Below are 20,038 nucleotides of genomic sequence, written 5' to 3'. Positions count from 1 at the left end.
TAAAACCCAAATACTCTTTCGGGTTATCTTTTTGGAGAGTATTTTGAGTGTATCAACTCGATGTGAAAGATCGAGGGAAAAGAGATTTAAATTTTATTTTTTATATAAAAAAAAGTATGTATCAATCAATGAGTGGAACTCGACGTAAAAGATGGATGCGGGGAAGTGCATCTTCTAAGATAGTCTATAAAAGGGATTTAGGCCATGATGCCCGGACCCCATGGAAAAGGCAAAGTGGTAAAGAAAGTAAAGGGAAGCCAGAAAAGAGGAAACAGGGGAAGGGGGGAAAGTATCTTTTAACTTGTTGCTTCCCAATGGGAAGCATGGGAAGGAATTAATGGGAAGTGGGAGAGCCATAGGAAGGCGGTTGAGGGAATTAAAAAATATGATTGTAAATGATAGTCAGGGGAGGATGACAGCTAAGAGAAACGGGAGAATGCACGTGTAAGAGCTGGATTAAAAAATTAAAAAAAGAAAAAAAAACTGAGAGGGAAGTCCAATCAAATCATTGGGAGTTTGGGGAACACATGGGTAAGCCTTAGGGAGGCGATGCATAATAATATGAGTGGTTTGATGTGTCACCAACCCTCTTTTTAAGCTGTGTGGTTCGTGTAGGTGAGTGAGCCACCGAGCCCTCTCTGAAAGACTTTGGTTGGACCTGGAATGGGGTGTGGTGGCCCGACCCTCATGTGCACCCACGTCCCCTCCTCAGCTTCGCCCCACTCCCACCCTATCGAGACTCTTTTGTCGCCGGCTACAACAACCTTCCCTACATCTTCAGACATTGTTTCACCCCCCCTCCCTCTCCAATGGTTAATCTTTACTAAGCTTAATGTCACTCTTTCATGGAGGTTTTTTTTTTTGCAATTACCCATATTTTACCACGTAGACCTGCCAATGTTTTCACTATATAATATTAATTCTCTAGTGACCAATGTATATTTTTGAATACATGTAAAACTGTTTTCTTGGTGTTGAAAATAGACATTTCAAATGATTATAAACACAACCCCATCATTACGGTTTTAATTTTAAAAAATAAGATTCAAATTTAATTTTTGAATAGAAATATATATATATATTATCGGATAAATTTTTTTTGAAGAATTTTGATTTTTTTATAAGATAAAAAGTTGTTCATTTTTGTATATAAATGTTGTGGTTCTAAAGATCTAAAGTCTAAGCATTCATTGATATAATTATGTAGGTGTTAAATCACGAATTCATATTTTCAATTTAATTACCATGCTTATTAAGTATATAAATCTAAAACTCATTTAATTTTTTATTGATGTGAAATTCGTAAGATTTGTAACAATTGACATGTCTATTAAGTGTATAAACTAAGACCAATCACTTTCTTTGATAGAGGAGAGAGACTCATTTCGACCTTAGTATTGATATCTCTAGCAAAGGGTTCTGTATTAGTAAAAAGTTAAATAAATTACAATACCATTTATCACGGATTCATAATTTTAATTCAAATTATCACATTTATTAATTAAAAAAATCTCTTACTTACAAATTCAAAAAAAAAATTTAAATAAATTTAAAATTTTACTCATTTTTGACATAAAAACTATGGTATTGATTAATTAGCGTAAGAAAGAAGGAAATAATAATTAATCAATCCGTTGTGAATCATGATGAATAATTAATTAAGTTGGCACACCGAATCCCAAGTCAACGAAATGCCGAGTACCTGTACCGCCATTAAAACTCCACTAGTGGTTAGGTATTTAAAGGAGCTTCTTGTTTTTCTTAGTACTACCACCGCAATGCATTGGTAACGTGAACTTGTTCCCATTTGATTTTAATGGAAATTCCACTCAAGGATGTATAGGACTTCCATTCGCATTTATAAACTGTTAGGCCTACGGTTAGCTAAAGGGAAATATCTATTCAGAGCTCCCTTCCACCATAACCAAAAAATTGAGGACGAAGTAAGAGAGATGGAAGTCTTTGGGAATATTAATTAATTGAACTCCTTTGTCCTCCCTCGTTCTCTGTCTCTCTCACCATGTCTGCAGAACTGATGGCAGCTTAACTCGAATGATGTGAACAACTGAGGGACGCTTTTTCCCTTCAGACGACCGAGTACAGCACATCTTGTCTTCAGGGGATGAACCCTGTGCTGGCTTTTCAATCGTCTCTCTCTCGGTCTCAGAAAACTATAACTTCAACAAATGGACCTAAAAGAATTAAGGGACAATGAGAAAAAGGAAGCACAGTTATCTTCACTCGTCTTTGTCAATCTTTATGACCCATGTTTCTTCTTCTTTTGGCTTGCTCAAGTTCTGGAATCCATTAAGCAGAATTCAAATGCATTAGAACAAATCATGAATATATTAATGGAGGGATATTTTCAAGCTAAGAGAGCCTATAAACTATTGGTTTGGTCAGTAAGATATGGAGCCAAAGAAATTTTAAGTACGGAATGTTTCCAACTATCAACGGTTGGAAGGATCATTGTAAGATTCGATGTGCGACTTCCATTCTCTGGTTTTTTTATTTGGTTTGTCCTTGTGCAGAGACTGCAACCTAAGTGGCTTCTCTCCATCCTTGTCTTGCAGTAAATAGCCCATTACATGCATGCACAGACAGGGTGCAGAGATACGCAAAACTTATCCCAAATCCAGCTGCAGAGCACAGCTGCAGCATGCCCAGCTATAAAGGAAAGTCTATTTGACCATGGAACTAAAATTGTACACGGATTTTCCCAAACCCCTGCAATCCAAGATCTAAGATAACTTTTATAGCTGAAAAGTGAGCAAAGCAGCCATTGGAAACACAAAGGCCAGAAATTGCTGCTTCCATCAAGAGAAAATCTGGACAGATGATGGTGTTAGTGGGGGAGGGCTTAGCTCATCTTACATCATTTTTCACCAAAAGTGATTTCCAGCAAAGCTCAACTTACAGAAGAGAAGCAATATGTTGTCTAAAACAATGAATGGTTGACATGACTGAAACAGGAAGGATTTATGAAGCCTTTCTTTTTTCCCTTCCTTTCAGTCTGGGCAAACTGGTGTATATTTTACAATATCCATTAATGCTTTACTATTACTATGGAGAACCAAAATTTAAGTGGGATCGCACTTTGCCCGAGAAGCTTATCCCCATCCCTCTTTCATATCTTATCTTTTCCACTCTCAACTTGTGGGGTCTTCACTTCGAGTTCTTCGAAAGATCACTGATCAAGCACCATCCTCTCTCTCTCTGAACAGAGCAAGAGAGAGACTTCCTGTCTGACCTTAGAAGCGATAACTCTACTTTGTATAGCTTTTATATCATCAGATGCATGTTCGTGCAGTTTCGTATCAAGACGCAAATACTATAAAGTAAAAAAGAAGGGTTCAACTACAGCACGACAAAGCGCGGCAACCGACTTATACAGCAGCGCTTAGCTTAAGAAATATACTACAACACTTTGGCTCAGCTCACCATCTCTTAGCTACCTGTCATGTCAACCATTTAATGACACTGCCTCTTTTTCTATTCTACTGCTATATAACCCTTCCTTTCACTTCTGTTTAACCATCCAACCAACTATACACTTCTCCATCCCGGATAGATATATGCAACTTCTTTTCCCCCCATCATCTACTTTTCATTTCCTTGGAAGACAATGAAGGGGAAGACTCTAAGGGCATGCCTTAGCAAATGGAGGAAGATGGGGAGTAGAGTCATACCTTGTGGCAGTTGCGAGTACTGCTATCAGTGGGCAAAGTGGCCTTCCATCCACCAAGAGAGCTCAATCCCTAGGGATGTGCCCAAGGGTCACTTGGTAGTGTATGTTGGTGAAAACTATAAGAGGTTTGTAATTAAAATCACCTTGCTCAAGCACCCACTTTTCAAGGCATTGCTGGATCAAGCTCAAGATGAATATGATTTTACCACTGACTCCAAACTCTGTATTCCTTGTGATGAAAGCCTGTTCCTTGATGTTGTTCGTTGTGCTAGCTCTCCCGAAGTTGGGAAGCTCTCCCATTGTCTTTAGGAATTCATGCTAGAAATATGATTGATTCACGAGGTTCCAGTCCTAGTGAGAACGCTAATATGTACTATACTGAGAAGACATTTGTAACATAAATTCTGTAGCTTATAAATGTAATTCAATTGAAAAATGTTTTAACTTCTGTTTTGGCTCGTTTGTAAGTTGTGTTTCTAAGGGCCTCAAACCCTCAAGGCATGTGAAGATTTGAAAGCTCTTTGGCGCATGTAGAGCAGAGTTAAACACACGGTACGATACCAGATCAACACTGAACAAGAAGCTGTACAAAACCCCACCAGCTGACAGCATCGTGACAGTTCCAGTTGGGCCAAAACTGGCAGTTTCATTAGCTCTGGCCTCCCCCTACCACTCTACCTTATCTTTGAAACTTAAACAATAATAACACCTACTGAAGTAGACAACTATAAATTCTGTTTATATTACTATAATAGAAAATCGCCGTCACTGAGAGTAAGAAACATGTTCCTTACGGCTTACTCTCCTCAAGGCCATTGTCCCTGATATTTACCATTCAGCAGGCTACATATTAAACAGATACACGCCCAAAGCAGGTAATTTATCAAGACGAATCAATCATTCAAGGTGTTGCCAATATTATGAAAGCAGGATTCTTTGTGATTAGTCTAGGTTAACAATTTCAGGAGCTAATGCTGCAAGAAGAATGAACAGAACTTTAGAGGAAAAGTGTTTAAAACCAAATATTTGACTAGATTGGCAAGTAAAATGCTTGGAACTCGGAAAAGAATCAAATCCCAGCCGATCAGACAATGTTAGCATGCAACATGCATGATGCAAGGTTACAAGTCAAAAGATGAGAAAGTTATGATCCTCAGCTATGGGAAACATTGAATGCAAGATCAAAGTCAAAGCATTTCTTCAGCTTTGGTCCTCAAAAGAAAACCAGATTGACACTGGGAAAGCAAGATTTAGCAATTTGCTTCCATTTTAAGATTCTCAGAAATTCTCTCAACAAGAAACACCATACAAAAGCCAAGAGATGGCTCAAGCACTAACTTAAGATTACATGATGAAGGCTAGCACGGTGAAAAATAAGCAAAGTAAAACAAACCATACTTCATGCTACAAATAGATAAACAAAAAGCCGAAACAATTTTAGGGCATAACATAACAAGTAGCACTTAAGTGTTCCATCGTGCACTTTTTCACAGATTTCACATAATTATTATAATCTCCAGTAGCTCTTGCGTATTCCCAGGTTCCCAACTTCTTCATTCACCAACACTTCCATTAAGTAATTCTTTCCTACCAGACACTTGTATTACAAAAACATAAAACTAAAAGAGAAGGCAATCAACTAGTGGACAACAATTCTGCGAGGAGCACTGATAGTTTTGACATCTTAAAAGTACAGGAACAGTAGTGAAATGATAAATTTCTCAAAATATTGAGCTAAAAATCATACACCAATTGACATGCAATTGATTCTTGAAGAGTATTCTTTGCACATTAGCATCAGAAGTCAAATTGTCTACAACAACAAGATGAATAGATACAGAAACAAACTCAGTCTACGTATAACAACAAATCTACACATCATTAATCCAAACTCGCTCAAGAGTCCATGCAAAGGACCAAAGTAGACTTGTCCAAATCGCTCACAGCATAATAGTGGAGTCATCAGAACGGAAAAACCCCTATCGACTAAAATGCATTTATATTTGAAAAACTATCAAATAGTCTGAAAATCATAAAAACATCCTACAAGCACTCTGTCACAACACTTAGTAGGAGCACATGCACAGATGAGGCTTATGATAAGATCCTTAGCCATATGAGAAACAATATTGACAGCCATCAGATTGCCACCAGCATAGAGGTAAATGTGTTTTGGAGGCCAAGGCCCAAAAGCTTGTCTTAAAATCCAATCCAATCCAATACAACTGGACCCGCCCAACAATAATGGCAAAAGAGTTGCTTCATACGTGCTGCTATTCAACAGCCAAAAACATTGGAATAACGAAACACATTTTGAGGATAACGTTCACAATTTAAATCTATCTTACATCATTTTAGTGATTTAAAATTTGTAAAGATAAAAGAGGGTCTTCAACTTGTCTATGGATCCCCTTAAATCTTAATCCACCAAGCCAGCTTGAATGAACTTCCACAGACCTCTGCAATTTCACAACTACAAGCAACTTTTTATAACCTTAAAAAATCATAAATACAAAAAGGTTAAAAACAAGCAGAACCTGCCATAATCTAGGCATTGTTGCATTCTTTTATCTCACTTCTCATCTCGGCCCATGTCAAAACACGTTATTTCCAACTCAGATTTTCTCTCCTTCTGAAACCATAACTTAGAAACATCATCCAATATTTGCTAAAATTGCATGTCACATCCCAATAATCTGCCCATCACAGCATTAAACGCATATTGCCAGCATGCCTCCCACTCAATTTCTACAACCTCTTATACTATTCCTCACTCCAATAAAATGGAAAAGTAAAAAACTCACAGCGAAAGCAAGCAGGTAGGATATTTAGGCAAGACCTGAAGTGCACCTTTCATAAGTAAACTCTTATTTACTTCTCTTCACCAACCAACTTTGCATTCATCATGTCCCCCATAAATAACCTTGTCAGTCTGATGCAGTTGTCTAAGATTGTCTCGTTCCTAAAGCTCATCAAATTAACTCTACAAGACAGTAGAATGCACACTCACTAAGGTTATCCAGCATTCCAAACTTAAAGCCTTTACTTTTTTCTCGTTTAATAATTTAATGGACTACAAGATAACATATGCGAGATGGCATCTTACTAACAAAATTTTCCCATCAAAAGTGGGAACAAGAAAAGGCTCATTCAGTGCAAATACAGAAATTCATAACATTATCATAAGCACAAAGAGGAAAGGGACAAAAGCCACACCACAAAGATAATGGTCTTATGTATAACAACATAAGTGCTATTTGGGGCATGGGAAACCATTACCATTCTCATTGATACCAGCAAGGAACAAGTACTGCAAAGCAGTAAAAAACAATTGATTGCAACAGAATATACACAGAGAAGCAATGTTGTGGAAAATATACACAGGTAATATATTGCCTCGTGATAAAAGTACATGCAATGCATTGGCAGGTTCTTACAACAAACAATGGCAGTATTGCATCGCTAGCACTGCAAAAACAGGAAGACTCTAAGCGTTGAAAGATTGCCGCCATCTTCAGCTATCTTCAGCGTCACAGTCGAAAATTCTAGCAGCAGAAGTAACTTTCACCCATTTTTTTCCCACTTGAGTATCATCTAAGTCCATCAATCAAAGCCTCCAATTCTCTCCTCCCATACCTCCTACCCTCTGCAGTAGCTTCCCTACACCTAGCCACAAAGTAAAATATCAACCAAGCTAACATGAAGTACACCTCCAAAGCTGCCTGAATAAGGGTAGCGAAAAATTCCCCACCTATAAAAGTCAAAACCCATCTTGCAAGAGACCCACCTACGATAGCTTCGTAACACTTAATCTGTATCGCTTGGTTCAACATTGTTGACATCAAATAACAACCTTCTTTAATAATTTCCCTCCCGGTTCTCCTCGAATCCACAATAGCAATCCAAGCAGCTAATGAAAATGCAAATGAAACTAAAGTATCCACCAAAAACCACGTAAATAAAAACCCTGAAATCTCCTTCTCGAAACCCCTAATCCACGGTGACATAACTGAAAAAGGCATCAACTTTAACCTAACAAAAAGCTTGAAAAACGAGTAATGATCCTCAATTTCTCCGAAATACCATAATCCAAGAAGCTGGGTCACCGCGTCTCTCACCGCCCATTTCATTAAAACGAACCCAGTGAGTCTTTTCAAACCCATTTTCGACCCATCCCAAAAAGCCCCAAAAAAGGAAACAAATCTTCCAATCAAGTCATTAACAACTGTAACAAAAAGAACACCCAAGACCAAAGAGTAAATCGCTGTAAACCCTAGAATTACCCATCCATAAGCTGCCGATAAAAAGCTGACGAGAAAGAACAGCGCCGCCGCGTCACGTCGTCCCAACTCCAATCCTTTATAAACGAACTGAAAATCCACAATTCTTTCTTCTTGTTGTTCACCTTCGTTATTTTCGTAGTCAAACGAGGCTGCTTTAAATTTGACTCCATAACGAACAATTTCGGGCAGCAGAATTCCGTTATCGGCAACGAAATCCGAAAACCCCAATTTAGTGTCGAAGTTGGAAAGAAACACCGGCGTGCCATTGAGGGGGCGGTTTGGGAAAGAACCGAAGGGGGAGCGGTCGCGGTGATCGTCGTCGGAAGAAAAGAAGTCGTCGTCGAGAGTGCCGACGCGCGTGAGGTGGAGGAAAGGACGGCGCGTGGGGCGACGAGTGGGGTGGAGACGCGCGTGAGGGTGTGAAGGGTGGAGGTCGAGGCGGGAAAGGAGGGATTTGAAAGAAGGATCGCGGTCGATGAAGGAGGTGAGGAGCAGAGAACCGGATTCAACTAAGGAACGGAAAGAGAGGAGGAGGAAAGAAAGGAAGAGGAATGCGAAAGGGTGGGCGGTGAATTGCACGGCAGTCTTTTTTAGGATCTGGGATGTGGACCGTAGCTGGCCGAACCGGTGGTGATGATCGGTCATGGCGGTTTTTTTTTTTTTTTGCGTTGGGGTTCAGATTTGTAGGAAGTGAGGCATAGGTGCGAGAATTGACAGAATGGGATTCTGTTTTTCTGTTTTCCTTTCTTGGTTTTAAGAATTTTCGTTCTTTTCCATGTTCTTTTGGGTTCGTTGGAATTGGGTGGAAAGTAAGAGGAAAGGAGCGCGGCTTGAAAAGGGTCCGGCCCTGGAAATTATCATGGGCCTGTGTCTAATTGTTGGGTCCACACTAGGGCCGAGATTGATCCGTGCTGAGTAAAGATATACTAAAGGACAGTACTTTTTATCTCAATTTTTAAAAGAATTAAAATTATTTAAATAAATTTAAGTAAATTATTTTTTCAATTACATTCAGTCAAATTTCTGTACCGATTAATAGTTAATTAATTATTATTAATCAAAACTTTTTTTATCTTTTTTTATCCATATAACATTAACAAAAATAATAAAAAATTATATATAATTATATTATCATGTTTTATCAACGTATCATTATATATAAGACTCATTTGATTTAAATTAAAAATAAAAAAATTTAATTGAATATAATCAAAAAATAAAAATTTATTTAAAACTTCTTAAGTAATTAAAAAAAAATTTAAGTTTAAAAAAAAAACTAGTAGTAATATATACTTGTTGATTTTACTTTAGCTTTTAGTTACAAATAGAAAGATTCCAAGAATGCGGGAACCACTTGGTTCCGACCAAGTGAATCTGATTCCGTTCACCTTTCCGAAGGACCGGTAGCGAAGGCCAAGATCAAATTGGTAAATTTTGATCCTTATTTCCATCATTATTCCCTTCCAGAAAGGGTCATCCGGTTATGGTTAAGGAAAAGTTTAGGGTAAATTGCATTTCACTCTCAAAGACTGCAACCAAACCGGATCATTTCTATTTGATCATGATGGTGGAGAAATGGTGGCTTCAGAATGGGTTCCTGCCCACATTCTGCCCTTCGGTTTTGGAAGCATGGGTTGACTATACAAGTCTGCAACTTTATCAATATATATCCAATCTTGATTAAACATTAACTAGAAACATTTAAGAATTATGCTCTGATATAATACAAATCTCATAAATCATAACACTTTATAACTCTTTGCTTCTAATTCCATAAAAAAAAACAATTATAAACATAAAGATAAAGAAAGCTTTAATTAAATGTAAAGCTAAAAATAACAATAATATATCCCCTATATCCAACTGACTGGCTTATAGGACATAATATTAACTCTTTCTTCAACTAGTACCGTTTGAGGTAGACTGTAGCACGGTTATGGTTTGATATTCTAATGCATGCTTTAAATAAGGTCTTGAAGGGTGCTTAACCCTTAATGCAAGCACATGGAGCAAAAATTAAGGTCATAACAAGACTTGTAGCCTGCTCTCAAATGCAAGAATGTAGAAATGACAATGATAGGGTAAAATAGTTGAGTTCTCTCCTTTTTGCCTTTCTTTTCCTCCAATTTCAACATGGGGATAAAATGTTATTCTCATATAACAATTTTCTCAGGCTATTTCTGGAAACAGCAGTGGTAATGACCAGCGAATAAAAAGCACAGTACAAAGAACGAACATTAGCAAGAGGGTTCTCAACAATCAAAATTTAAAACAACCGGAGAGAAGGCCAATTAAGTGGAATAGCTTAGTTAAACTCGGGCTTTTGTGGATATGTGCAGCCAGACCTTTGGATGATAACATTGGATGCATAGCAGCCAGCCTTTACACAGACGTCTATGGGCTTCCCTTGAACCAATTGTGAAAGAAAGCCTCCAACAAATGCATCACCTACAGAAAGTAGTAGAAAATTGTTAACACTGACTCCATCACAAGGTTATGATTGTATTTTTTGACACACTGATATGCCAAATAGAACCAAAGGTAGAGCATATGACAACTACTCATAATTATTTCTTCTTGCATCCACTCTTCCACCCTCCCCAGCCTCCTCTCCCTACCCTTCTGTTTCCTAGGAATGTCTCATATTGTAGTTCATTTAGCATTTACAGTTTTCAAGTATTGGAAGCAAAGGTGAAAGACCGTATACCTGCACCATTGGTATCAACAAGTTTTTCCTTGGGTAACAATATTACAGGGAATTGCTTCACTTTCCCATCCTCAGCAACAACAACAGGATCTGCACCTTGAGTAATAACAGTAATCCTCTTGAATGTTCCAGATGCTTTTGGCCACTGAGAAATCTTCAAGGCTATCTCCGCAACATCATCAGTCTGGACAGCAGAAGCAGCCCAAATAGGTCAAATATGAAACATAAGGCATCCATCATAGAATCTAATAGTTAACAGCTATTACCTCCCAGCCATGAACCTTTGAGAAGGTTCTTGCCTCTGTCTCATTGCCAAAGACAAAGTCCATATACCTGAGCAACAATAAGTCCACAGATTTTTTTCAGTACATGTACATTAACTTCCACTGCAGAAAAATATGATAGAATGCTTACGGTAAAACTTTCTCCTGTGCGTCCTTGAAGAACTCACAAATAAATGGAGCAGAAAGATTCATTGAGAACACCTGCAGACAAAATTAACATGTCAGGCCACTAAGCCAGTGAGCAGAAGCACAAAGAGGGATTTCAGTTGTGTAAACATAATATACCTTGTTATTTGCAGCTGCATGTTCAGCAACAAGCTGGATGGAATCAGGAGATACGGTGAGAAAAAATCCAGCAATATAGAAGTACTTGGCCTTCTCAACTGCACAAAAAATATTTTATAAACAAGTTAGTCCCTAGAAGGAATAACAGACAGAAATCAAATTGTTCGTTTCAATTATTCTCATTGGAGTAAGTTAATGTATAGTTAGACCAAAATAAGAAAAAGAAAGCCAAATCCAAGAAAATAAAAGAAAAGTGTACCCAATGCCCAATTCTCAGGCCTCTTCAAATGCTCAGACTTGTAGCAATTTGCAGCTGATAAATTTGCAATGAGTGACCTACAGATAGATTTAAGAGTGAATATTGCTACTCCAGTAGATAAGACATAAATGTTGCATTACATCTTAATAATTGGAGCAAACAAAAGAAAGTACAACAGCGAATTGGCAGCATAGAAGAAATAAGGAAAAGCAAGCTCATTGTCAAGCTGACCTTTCACCACCCACAACACAAACAGCACAAGTTCCTGTTGGTGCAGATTCATCCTCAAGATATTGAACCTGATTTAATGTGCATCATAAAACATTAACAATATATTATTTTCAATTCCAAAGATCAATTCCAAAGATTAAGAAGTGCAAAAATGCAACTCAAAATAATTATGCATCCAGAAGTACGAAGGTGGAAGGAAATAACAAAAGAAGCATAATCTATTATGCTTAAAGCTGTGTGGAACTGAAATCAGAAAACAATATAATGCTCCCTTTTTTTTTTGCCTTTTCTCACTTTTCTTTTCAACTCTTTCGGAGGTTAAAGGAAAATGGTTCAGAAACAGGGCTCACATTAACACCAGCAGCTGTTGAGTTCTTCTTCATTTCCTCCCCAAACTTGTCCTTCCCAATGCAACCCATGTAACTAGTTGCACCAGGAATTTGAAGCATCCACTGCATGAGGCAAAAAGAAACTCAAACTATGGTAACAATAAATGTTATGACTGCATTTTTCCAAAGGTCCAACCAAAATAAAAAGGCACTATGATTTACCTGTGCAACTTTGATTGAATTTTGAGTAGCTCCTGCACAAAATAAAAGTGAGGAGAATCATTATTGTCCACCAAGTTCTGATTGAAAATTCAAATTCCAACATCTTTTTTTTCTTTCTTTCAAAATCATATACCAAGGCAATCTATGCATTACCTCCAGCAATATACTCTACATTGGGGTTTGAAGCCATTTCTTCATACCTGTCATAGAGAGCCATTAAGAAAGGTGCATACTGTGCTTGTAAACAAGAGTGATTAACAAGGATAAATGTATCCTGTGGAAGGTGGAAACTGTATAATGTTGAACCCAACAACACACTTGAACCTCAAATTTTCAACCAACAGATCATATCATTTCAAACCTACTAGGTCAAGTGAGACCCCAAAAGCTCTATCTATTTTCTAAAGGAGCATGACAGAATTGACCTTCTCCTTAACAAAATTGATTCTAAAATGAAATACTATAGTTTTTCATCTTAAACTGCATGGCGAGAAGTCGAATTCGCCCTAAATATTGGATGATCAACATGTGGTGCAACCCAATCTTTTGTCATATGTTCAGATTTTACTCTATATTGATGGTGTTTAATACTTAAGCTTATCAACCTTCGCTCTAAACTACAAAGGAACACACATAATCTTTCCCAAACTATCATTACAGTTTCCTTCATGTAGATTGACCATCAATTTGTCTACACGCACAACTAGCTAAAGCTGCAAATCAACGGCCGGAAATGAATAAAAAAACTTGATCTATTATATCAAATAAGGCCGTGTGTACACGCGCCCAAGTCAGGTGAAGGAAATGTTTAAATAGATAAACTAAAACTATAAATAACAAATTACAGCTTCCAGTTGATCTGTTTACACAGAAATGGTAATTAACAGAAGTTAACAAAAACAAATCATTTGACCTTGAAAACAGAGACAAAATTTTTGCTTACATGGGTATGTGTTTCTCCTCAGCCAGAATTGCATTGTTCAACTTGACATCGTACCTGAAACCAAACCAAAACCAAAACCCAACTTTAGATTCCACAACAAAAACCGATCCCAAGTCCCAACATTACAAAACATATCCCATAAAACAATAAAATCATCCAAAATTGTTCCAACCGTACTTTTTCAAGAAATCTTCGTCCACGACAGCTGAAATGTCAAGGAGAGGATTGCCCATCCCCAACAGAATTCTTTCGTAGGCCATTTTTTGGGTTGTCGGCGATTATTTGGTGAGGGGAAATCAAACAAGAGGTTGGAGTGAGAGTAGGAGACTCTTAGATCTTGGTTGGGAAAAGGATTTGAGTAATTCAAAGTTTATAGGCCCATACTGAGACTGGCGTGTCCCCACCTCACCAACCCACTTAGCCGCTATTTAGTCTTTATTTAAAAAAAAGTCCCCCATTTTGTTGCCACCTTTCAAGCTTTGGACATATTCCTCTCTCTATGGTTGGTAAATGAAAGCCCTGTTTAACTATGACCACAAGCTCTGTTTTTTTTTTTTTTCATTATTAAAGATACACTTATTTAGATAAAAGAATTAGCTTTTTTTCATTTTTTTAAATATAAAAATTACTATATCATGATGTTAAGTTAATTATTTTCAGATGAATAAAAATAGGAACTTCGTTTGGACTTGGGCTTAGCTGCTTAGTAGTAGCCATGACCCTCCTTGCTGAGGGTTGGGCCTTGTGGGCGTAGGCATTTTGGGAAAAAAATCGTTTGTCCTTTATGCATCCCTTCTTCTTTTCGTGCAGTAAAATTTTTATAAATTAGTATTTAAAAGTTATAAAAATTTATGAATTAATTAAACTATTCTTTAATTAACAAATTAATAATTTATTAATTTTATATATTAATTAATAAAAAAATTAATTTACCAACATATTTTTTTTTTCAAAATATTGGAAAAATATTTTAAAAGGCAAATAGAAAATTTCATTAAAGAAAAAGTTTCCCTAACAAAAGAACCAGCAGCAGCCCCGTAGCCAGCAAGGAATAGTGGATAGTATGCCCCTTCGGGGGGGGGGGGGGGGGGTGTGGACCTTCCAATATCCCTTGCTAGAAAACAAAATAAGAAAAGAAAAAAAGAGATTTGAGGTGTATTGTAATATTCTTTTTTTTAAGTTATTGTTTGATATGAGAATTTATAAACAATGATTCTTCAGGATACAACAAATCTATTATAGAATATTTTGAACGAATGAAGCCTGGTTAAATATACGTTTCTTCTATAAGTATTAAAAGATTGTGTCTAATTTGTTTCAACAGACATATCTTGTTAAGTTTTAAAAGATGTGTCTGTTTAAAATACTGAATAATTAATCAACGTATTTCAATAGATACGTTTGAAAATACTTCTTTTTATTTAATAGTTATGTCTTAATCTAAATAGATATTTAATTTAAATAGTCACTTTAATTTGAATAATCACATTTGAATAAGATTTCTTTATGTTACAAATTATCTAACAATCCCCCACTAGTTTGTAATATTAATAATATTATGCATAATAGAGAGTATCTTGAATATTTGAATTTTCTATTAATATAGAAATTTTAAAGTTAAGACAAAGTTATTGGTATCACAAGAATTGAACCACAACTCCTTATGTCATAATCAAAAATATCACACGCATAGCATTATTTAATTGCTTTAAGATTCTGCCCATTACTTTAGCACTTAAAATGGCCTTGTGTTAATCTTGATTTCATAAATATTTACAATAGTAAACCCTTTTAATTCTTGTTTGAAGCGACATTACTCCAATATTCATATAAGTGGAATTTGTTATTATGCCCCTTTTACTATAAGCATTTGACATTTCCATTAAGAGCCTTTCGCTCATCCTTTTCTCATAACTGACACACTGAATATTATAGAATGAGTCTATTTGAATATTCTAGAATAAAGCTATTTAATATAAAAATTTAGTGCATAATGATAGCATATAATAACTTGTTATTGCCTATTAAACTTTTATTATTAGTTTTGCTAATTCAAATTTGGGTTTCCATTACTAGTGCTATTGAGTCAAGGGTTTTAGCCCCATTTCACTGAAAATTAACTTTACAGCCTTTTTTGGCTAAGTTTTGGTAAGTGAATCAATCAAATTCTTGCGAGATTTAATATAAACTATTATTATAACGTCATTTGCATTAATACTCTAATGTAGGCATATCGCAGATTTATGTGTTTAGACTTTTTATTATATATCTTATTATGGACTACACATATTGTAACCTCACTATCACAATATATGGAAATGGTTGGTATTGATTGTAGCCACAACTTTATATTTAATAACAAATTTCTAAACCATTTCGCTTCTTTTTTAATAGCAGTTAACGTTAAAAATTTCGATTTCATTGTGGAATGCATAAAACAAATTTGCTTCTTAGATGCCCAACTAATAGTACCACCTCTTAAAGTAAAAATCCATTATGATGTGGATTTATTGTCATCAATACTAGTTTTTCAACTAACATAAGAAAATCATTTTAAAGTACTCGAAAAACCACTATAACAATTTTTTAAATTTTTTGCTCTCTTTAAATATCCAAGCACTCTAGTAATAGCCTTCCAATGATCTTTTATAGGTTTACTTGTAAATCTTGAAAGTTTTTTAACAACAAAGGCTATATCCAGTCTGGTACAATAAGCAACATACATAATGGTGCTTATGACACTTGTATATTCTAATTGTGCCATAACTCTTCACAATTCTTATTCAGTTTTATACTAAAATCATAAGGAGTATTAAACCTTTTCATTTCCAAATGACTAATTTTGTGAAGAATTTTTTATGTAATGTGATTGATTTAATAAAATTACTCTTTGATCTCTTTTGACTTTAATTCCCAAGATTGTATAAACTTCATTGACATCTTTCATTTTGAAAATTAAAGTCATATATTTCTTGGTTTCAATAATTTTAAGCATATTTATACCAAAGATCAACAAATCATCTACATAAAAACATATAATTACACCATAGTCTTTTTGTAAATTTAGAGTAAATACACTTATCAACATTATTATGTATAAAATCGTTTGAAAGTATAGTATTATCAAACGTTTCATACCATTACTTTAGAGTTTGTTTCAATCCATAAAGAGATTTAATTAGTTTACAAACCTTCATTTTATTTCTAACAAGTAAAAAATATTCAAGTTGCTCCTTATATATTTTTTCATTAAAATCTCCATTTAAGAAAGCAGTTTTAACATCCATTTAATATACATGTAATTTATGAATAAACGCCAAAATCAAAAGTGTTCATATAAATGTTATTTTTGCTACCGGAGCGTAAGTATCAAATTAATAAATACTTTCTTTTTGCGTGAAACCTTTAGCAACTAGTTTAGCTTTAAAGTTTTTCACCGAACCATTTGTGTTTCCTTCTAAATACCTATTTATAACCTATGAGTTTTGATCTAAGAGGAAGATCAATCAAAACCCATATTTTGTTTAATAAGATTGAATCCATTTCATCATTTATTGTTTCTTTCCAAAAAAGCTACATTCTTTGAAGACATAGCTTTTTTGAATGTTTTTAGATCATCTTTATCGTTTAACAAAATATGTATCTTTTTATACACTTTGATTTTACTTCATTCCACAATGAATGCTAATGCTTGCGAGTCAATGAAATCCGGATCTAAGTGCTTTCTTTTTTAGCTTTTTGACTTTTTCTCGGCTTAATTTGAGTATCATTATTTTTGTTGTTACTAGATGTATCATGAGAAGTTATATCACTTTAATCATACCTTGGAATTAAGACATCTTGTTCACAATCGAATTTATTTTCAATAAATTCAACATGTATAAACTCTATAATACCATTTGATTGTAAATTTAAAATTTTATATGCTTTAAAATGTTGGGCATAGCCAACAAAAACATCTTTTATTGCTTTAGGTTCAAGCTTTGTTTTCTATGGTTCAAGAACTTTATAAAAGGCTAAGCACCCCCATAATTTAAGATATTTAAAATTTGGTTTTCTTCCATTCTAAAGTTCACAAGATGAAACCTTAATATTCTTGGAATGAACTCTATTTAGTATATGACATGCTATTAATAAGGCTTCACCCTATAAATCGTACTATAGATGCGCATTCAATAACATAGCATTAATCATGTCAACCAAAGTTCCATTTTTTGTTCAGTCAATCCATTTTGTTGTGGTGAATAAGGAGCACCTTTTTAATGTATCAAACTATTTTCTTTATAGAATTTATTAAATTCTGTAGAAAAATATCCTCTTCCTCTATCACTTTTTAGAATTTTGATTTTCCTACCATTTTGATTTTCCATAAAAGATTTATATTTTTTAAATTTCTGAAAAGCTTAATTTTTTGTTTTAATTAAATAGACATAAGTGAACCTAAAATAATCATCAATGAAAGTTATAAAATATCTTTTTCCTCATATAGTTAAATAAACATAAGTTAACTAACCATTAGTAAAACCGTTTTCTTTTTCTTATGGTCAAAATACCTACTAAATCTTTTGTACTCATGCATTTTGTGTAATTTAATCCATATATTGAAAATGAAAGTAATTTAGTCCCTTAATTTTAAAAATTACTTTAATTTTGTTCCTTCACCTAATGGTATGACGTCAATATTGATGTGACGCGAACGTGTCATTTTGGTGATGTGACAATACCACGTGGCATTGATGTGATGACATGGTAGTACCATGTGGCACTGATGTGATGATGTGACAATGCTAATGTGTCGGTGCCACGTGGCAATATTGATGTGGCAAATTGAGAAAAAAAATTCTAAAAAAAAATTTATGTCACGTTATAGGGACTAAATTAAATAAAAATATATAGTATGTGGACTAAATTGAATAAAATTGTAGTGATTAGGGACTAAATTGAAAAACAAATTGAAAAATACAATGATACATATACTTATTAATAAGCCAAATTTTTAAATGTAAAAGATTTATGGTGCTGAAAAATATATATAAATAGTTTCTTATTTGATTATGTAATTCTCAAATAAGTACTTTAATTTATTTTCTTTATAAAAATTAAGTTTCCATTTTTCTTTAAAAAAAAAAATTCAATAAGAATTAAGGTTTTGTTTTCACAGTTTTAAAGGGCAATAACTACTTTTCTCCTTGGCCACCCCTTAATTTAATTCTATGTTTTTTGTTTTTCTCATTAGAAGTTTAATTCATCAATTAATTGTTATTAAATTAGGACAATAATGACAGATTTACGTTTCTTGATTCTAATTTGAATTTTTTTTAAATTCTTTTAATTTAAAGATTAAATAGCTTTCAGATAACAACGTTTGTGTGTGTCTAAATCTCATTATTCTTGATTTTTTTTTTCACTTTTAGCAATGATTATAAAAAAAATTTTTAATTTTGATTTGTTCAATTTGGGCTTAATATACCTCTTATTACACCTTGAGCTACTTCACCCTTTCAATTTTTTGTTTAGTTTTTTATGTTTTTATTTTGTTAATATTTCAAGTTACATTTTTTAGACTACAATTTCTTAGATTAAAGATTACATTTATGATTGATAGAGTTAAATATAATTGTAAATATTTATACCGTTTTATTTTGTATTTGTGAATTTTCTATAAATCTAAATTAATAATTTAAATTTAAATTTAGTAAATTTTGATTGTGATTTTTAAACTTAAATAAAATTATTTTATAAGAAACTTTGAATAAATTTAAATAAAAGGTAAATTGGGTAGGGGTTGAATAATTTCAAAAGAATGGATATTTGTAAATTGTGAAATATATAATTAAATCAATCTATTTTGTCAATTTGAGTTCATATCAAGTTAAAAACTAAGTCAAATTATAATATAAATTTTAAATTTTTATACCATTACAAATAGAAGAAAAAAATTTATTTAATCTTTTTATATTGTTTTATTTCAACATTATACATGTTATTCATTTAAATTTGCCTTTAGGTATGAATTTTTTTATGAAATATTGAAATTCAAACTTAGTTTTTATAAATAAGATAAATTAATATACCTATTCTAGATTTAAATAATTAAATAAAAAAATTTATATATATATTTTTTGACATCATAAATCTTTTTACACTTAAACAGTTGACTTATTAATAAGTATATGTATCATCTACTTAAATATTTATATTTTTTGAATATTTTATTTTCAATTTAGTCTTAAATATCTTAATTTTGTTTAATTTAGTTCTTATATTATATATTTTTATTCAAATTAATTCTTATGACTTGACATATATTTTTTTAAAATTTTTTTTCTCAATCTGTCAAGTCAGTATTATCATGTGGCATCGATACGTCGACATATTAAAACCATGTCAATATTTTTACACCATCATATTATTATCACGTCACATTGTCATGTCATCGTATCAATATTATGTGATATTGTCTTGTCATTAAAAATATTAATATTGATGTTATCACTTTTAATGATAAAATTAGTTATAGAAAAATTAAATTGTAATAATTTTTAAAATAAAAAAATTAAATTATTTTAATTTTGAGTATAAAGATTAAATTAAATAAAATGTGTGAATATATTTTGACCTTTTTCTTATCAAAATTTGAAAAACCGAAATCGCAAATGAAAACAATCCAAATTTTGTCTTTCACTTTCCATTCTTAATGAGTTTGGATAATTTTTACAATTAATTAATCACGAGTAGTTAATCCTAAACGATGCTTAATTACCGCCAAAGAACGATCTTGTCTTCTTGTACACGTGCCAGCGTACG

At 33.6% G+C, this 20,038-nt stretch overlaps 3 protein-coding genes across 3 annotated transcripts; 1 reads left to right on the top strand and 2 right to left on the bottom strand.

The window, feature by feature from the left end:
* The first annotated feature begins 3,559 nt into the window (after positions 1–3,559).
* LOC18597979 (SAUR-like auxin-responsive protein family) lies at positions 3,560–4,043 on the top strand. The gene has a single exon (XM_088806795.1). The coding sequence runs from the start codon at positions 3,626–3,628 to the stop codon at positions 3,995–3,997; it is 372 nt and encodes a 123-aa protein (XP_088662921.1). The 5' UTR covers positions 3,560–3,625; the 3' UTR covers positions 3,998–4,043.
* A 2,899-nt stretch (positions 4,044–6,942) lies between these two features.
* LOC18597978 (uncharacterized) lies at positions 6,943–8,797 on the bottom strand. Its single transcript, XM_018122294.2, has one exon. It carries the CDS (start codon positions 8,614–8,616, stop codon positions 7,279–7,281), a length of 1,338 nt encoding a protein of 445 aa, XP_017977783.2. The 5' UTR covers positions 8,617–8,797; the 3' UTR covers positions 6,943–7,278.
* A 1,248-nt stretch (positions 8,798–10,045) lies between these two features.
* On the bottom strand, positions 10,046–13,603 carry ADK2 (adenosine kinase 2). The gene is made up of 12 exons (XM_007027299.3): positions 13,409–13,603; positions 13,232–13,285; positions 12,442–12,488; positions 12,289–12,320; positions 12,088–12,189; positions 11,738–11,805; positions 11,507–11,583; positions 11,248–11,345; positions 11,093–11,163; positions 10,945–11,011; positions 10,679–10,862; positions 10,046–10,419 (listed from the first exon to the last, which is right to left on the bottom strand). Exons 1-12 carry the CDS (start codon positions 13,489–13,491, stop codon positions 10,277–10,279), a joined length of 1,026 nt encoding a protein of 341 aa, XP_007027361.1. The 5' UTR covers positions 13,492–13,603; the 3' UTR covers positions 10,046–10,276.
* Between the last annotated feature and the right edge of the window lie 6,435 nt (positions 13,604–20,038).

The sequence above is a fragment of the Theobroma cacao genome, chromosome 5 (genome assembly GCF_053813885.1).
Source record: "Theobroma cacao isolate CCN51 chromosome 5, ASM5381388v1, whole genome shotgun sequence".
NCBI lineage: Eukaryota > Viridiplantae > Streptophyta > Magnoliopsida > Malvales > Malvaceae > Theobroma > Theobroma cacao.
The sequence above is the reverse complement of the archived record's forward strand: the minus strand, read 5'-3'. Positions and strand labels throughout refer to the sequence as shown.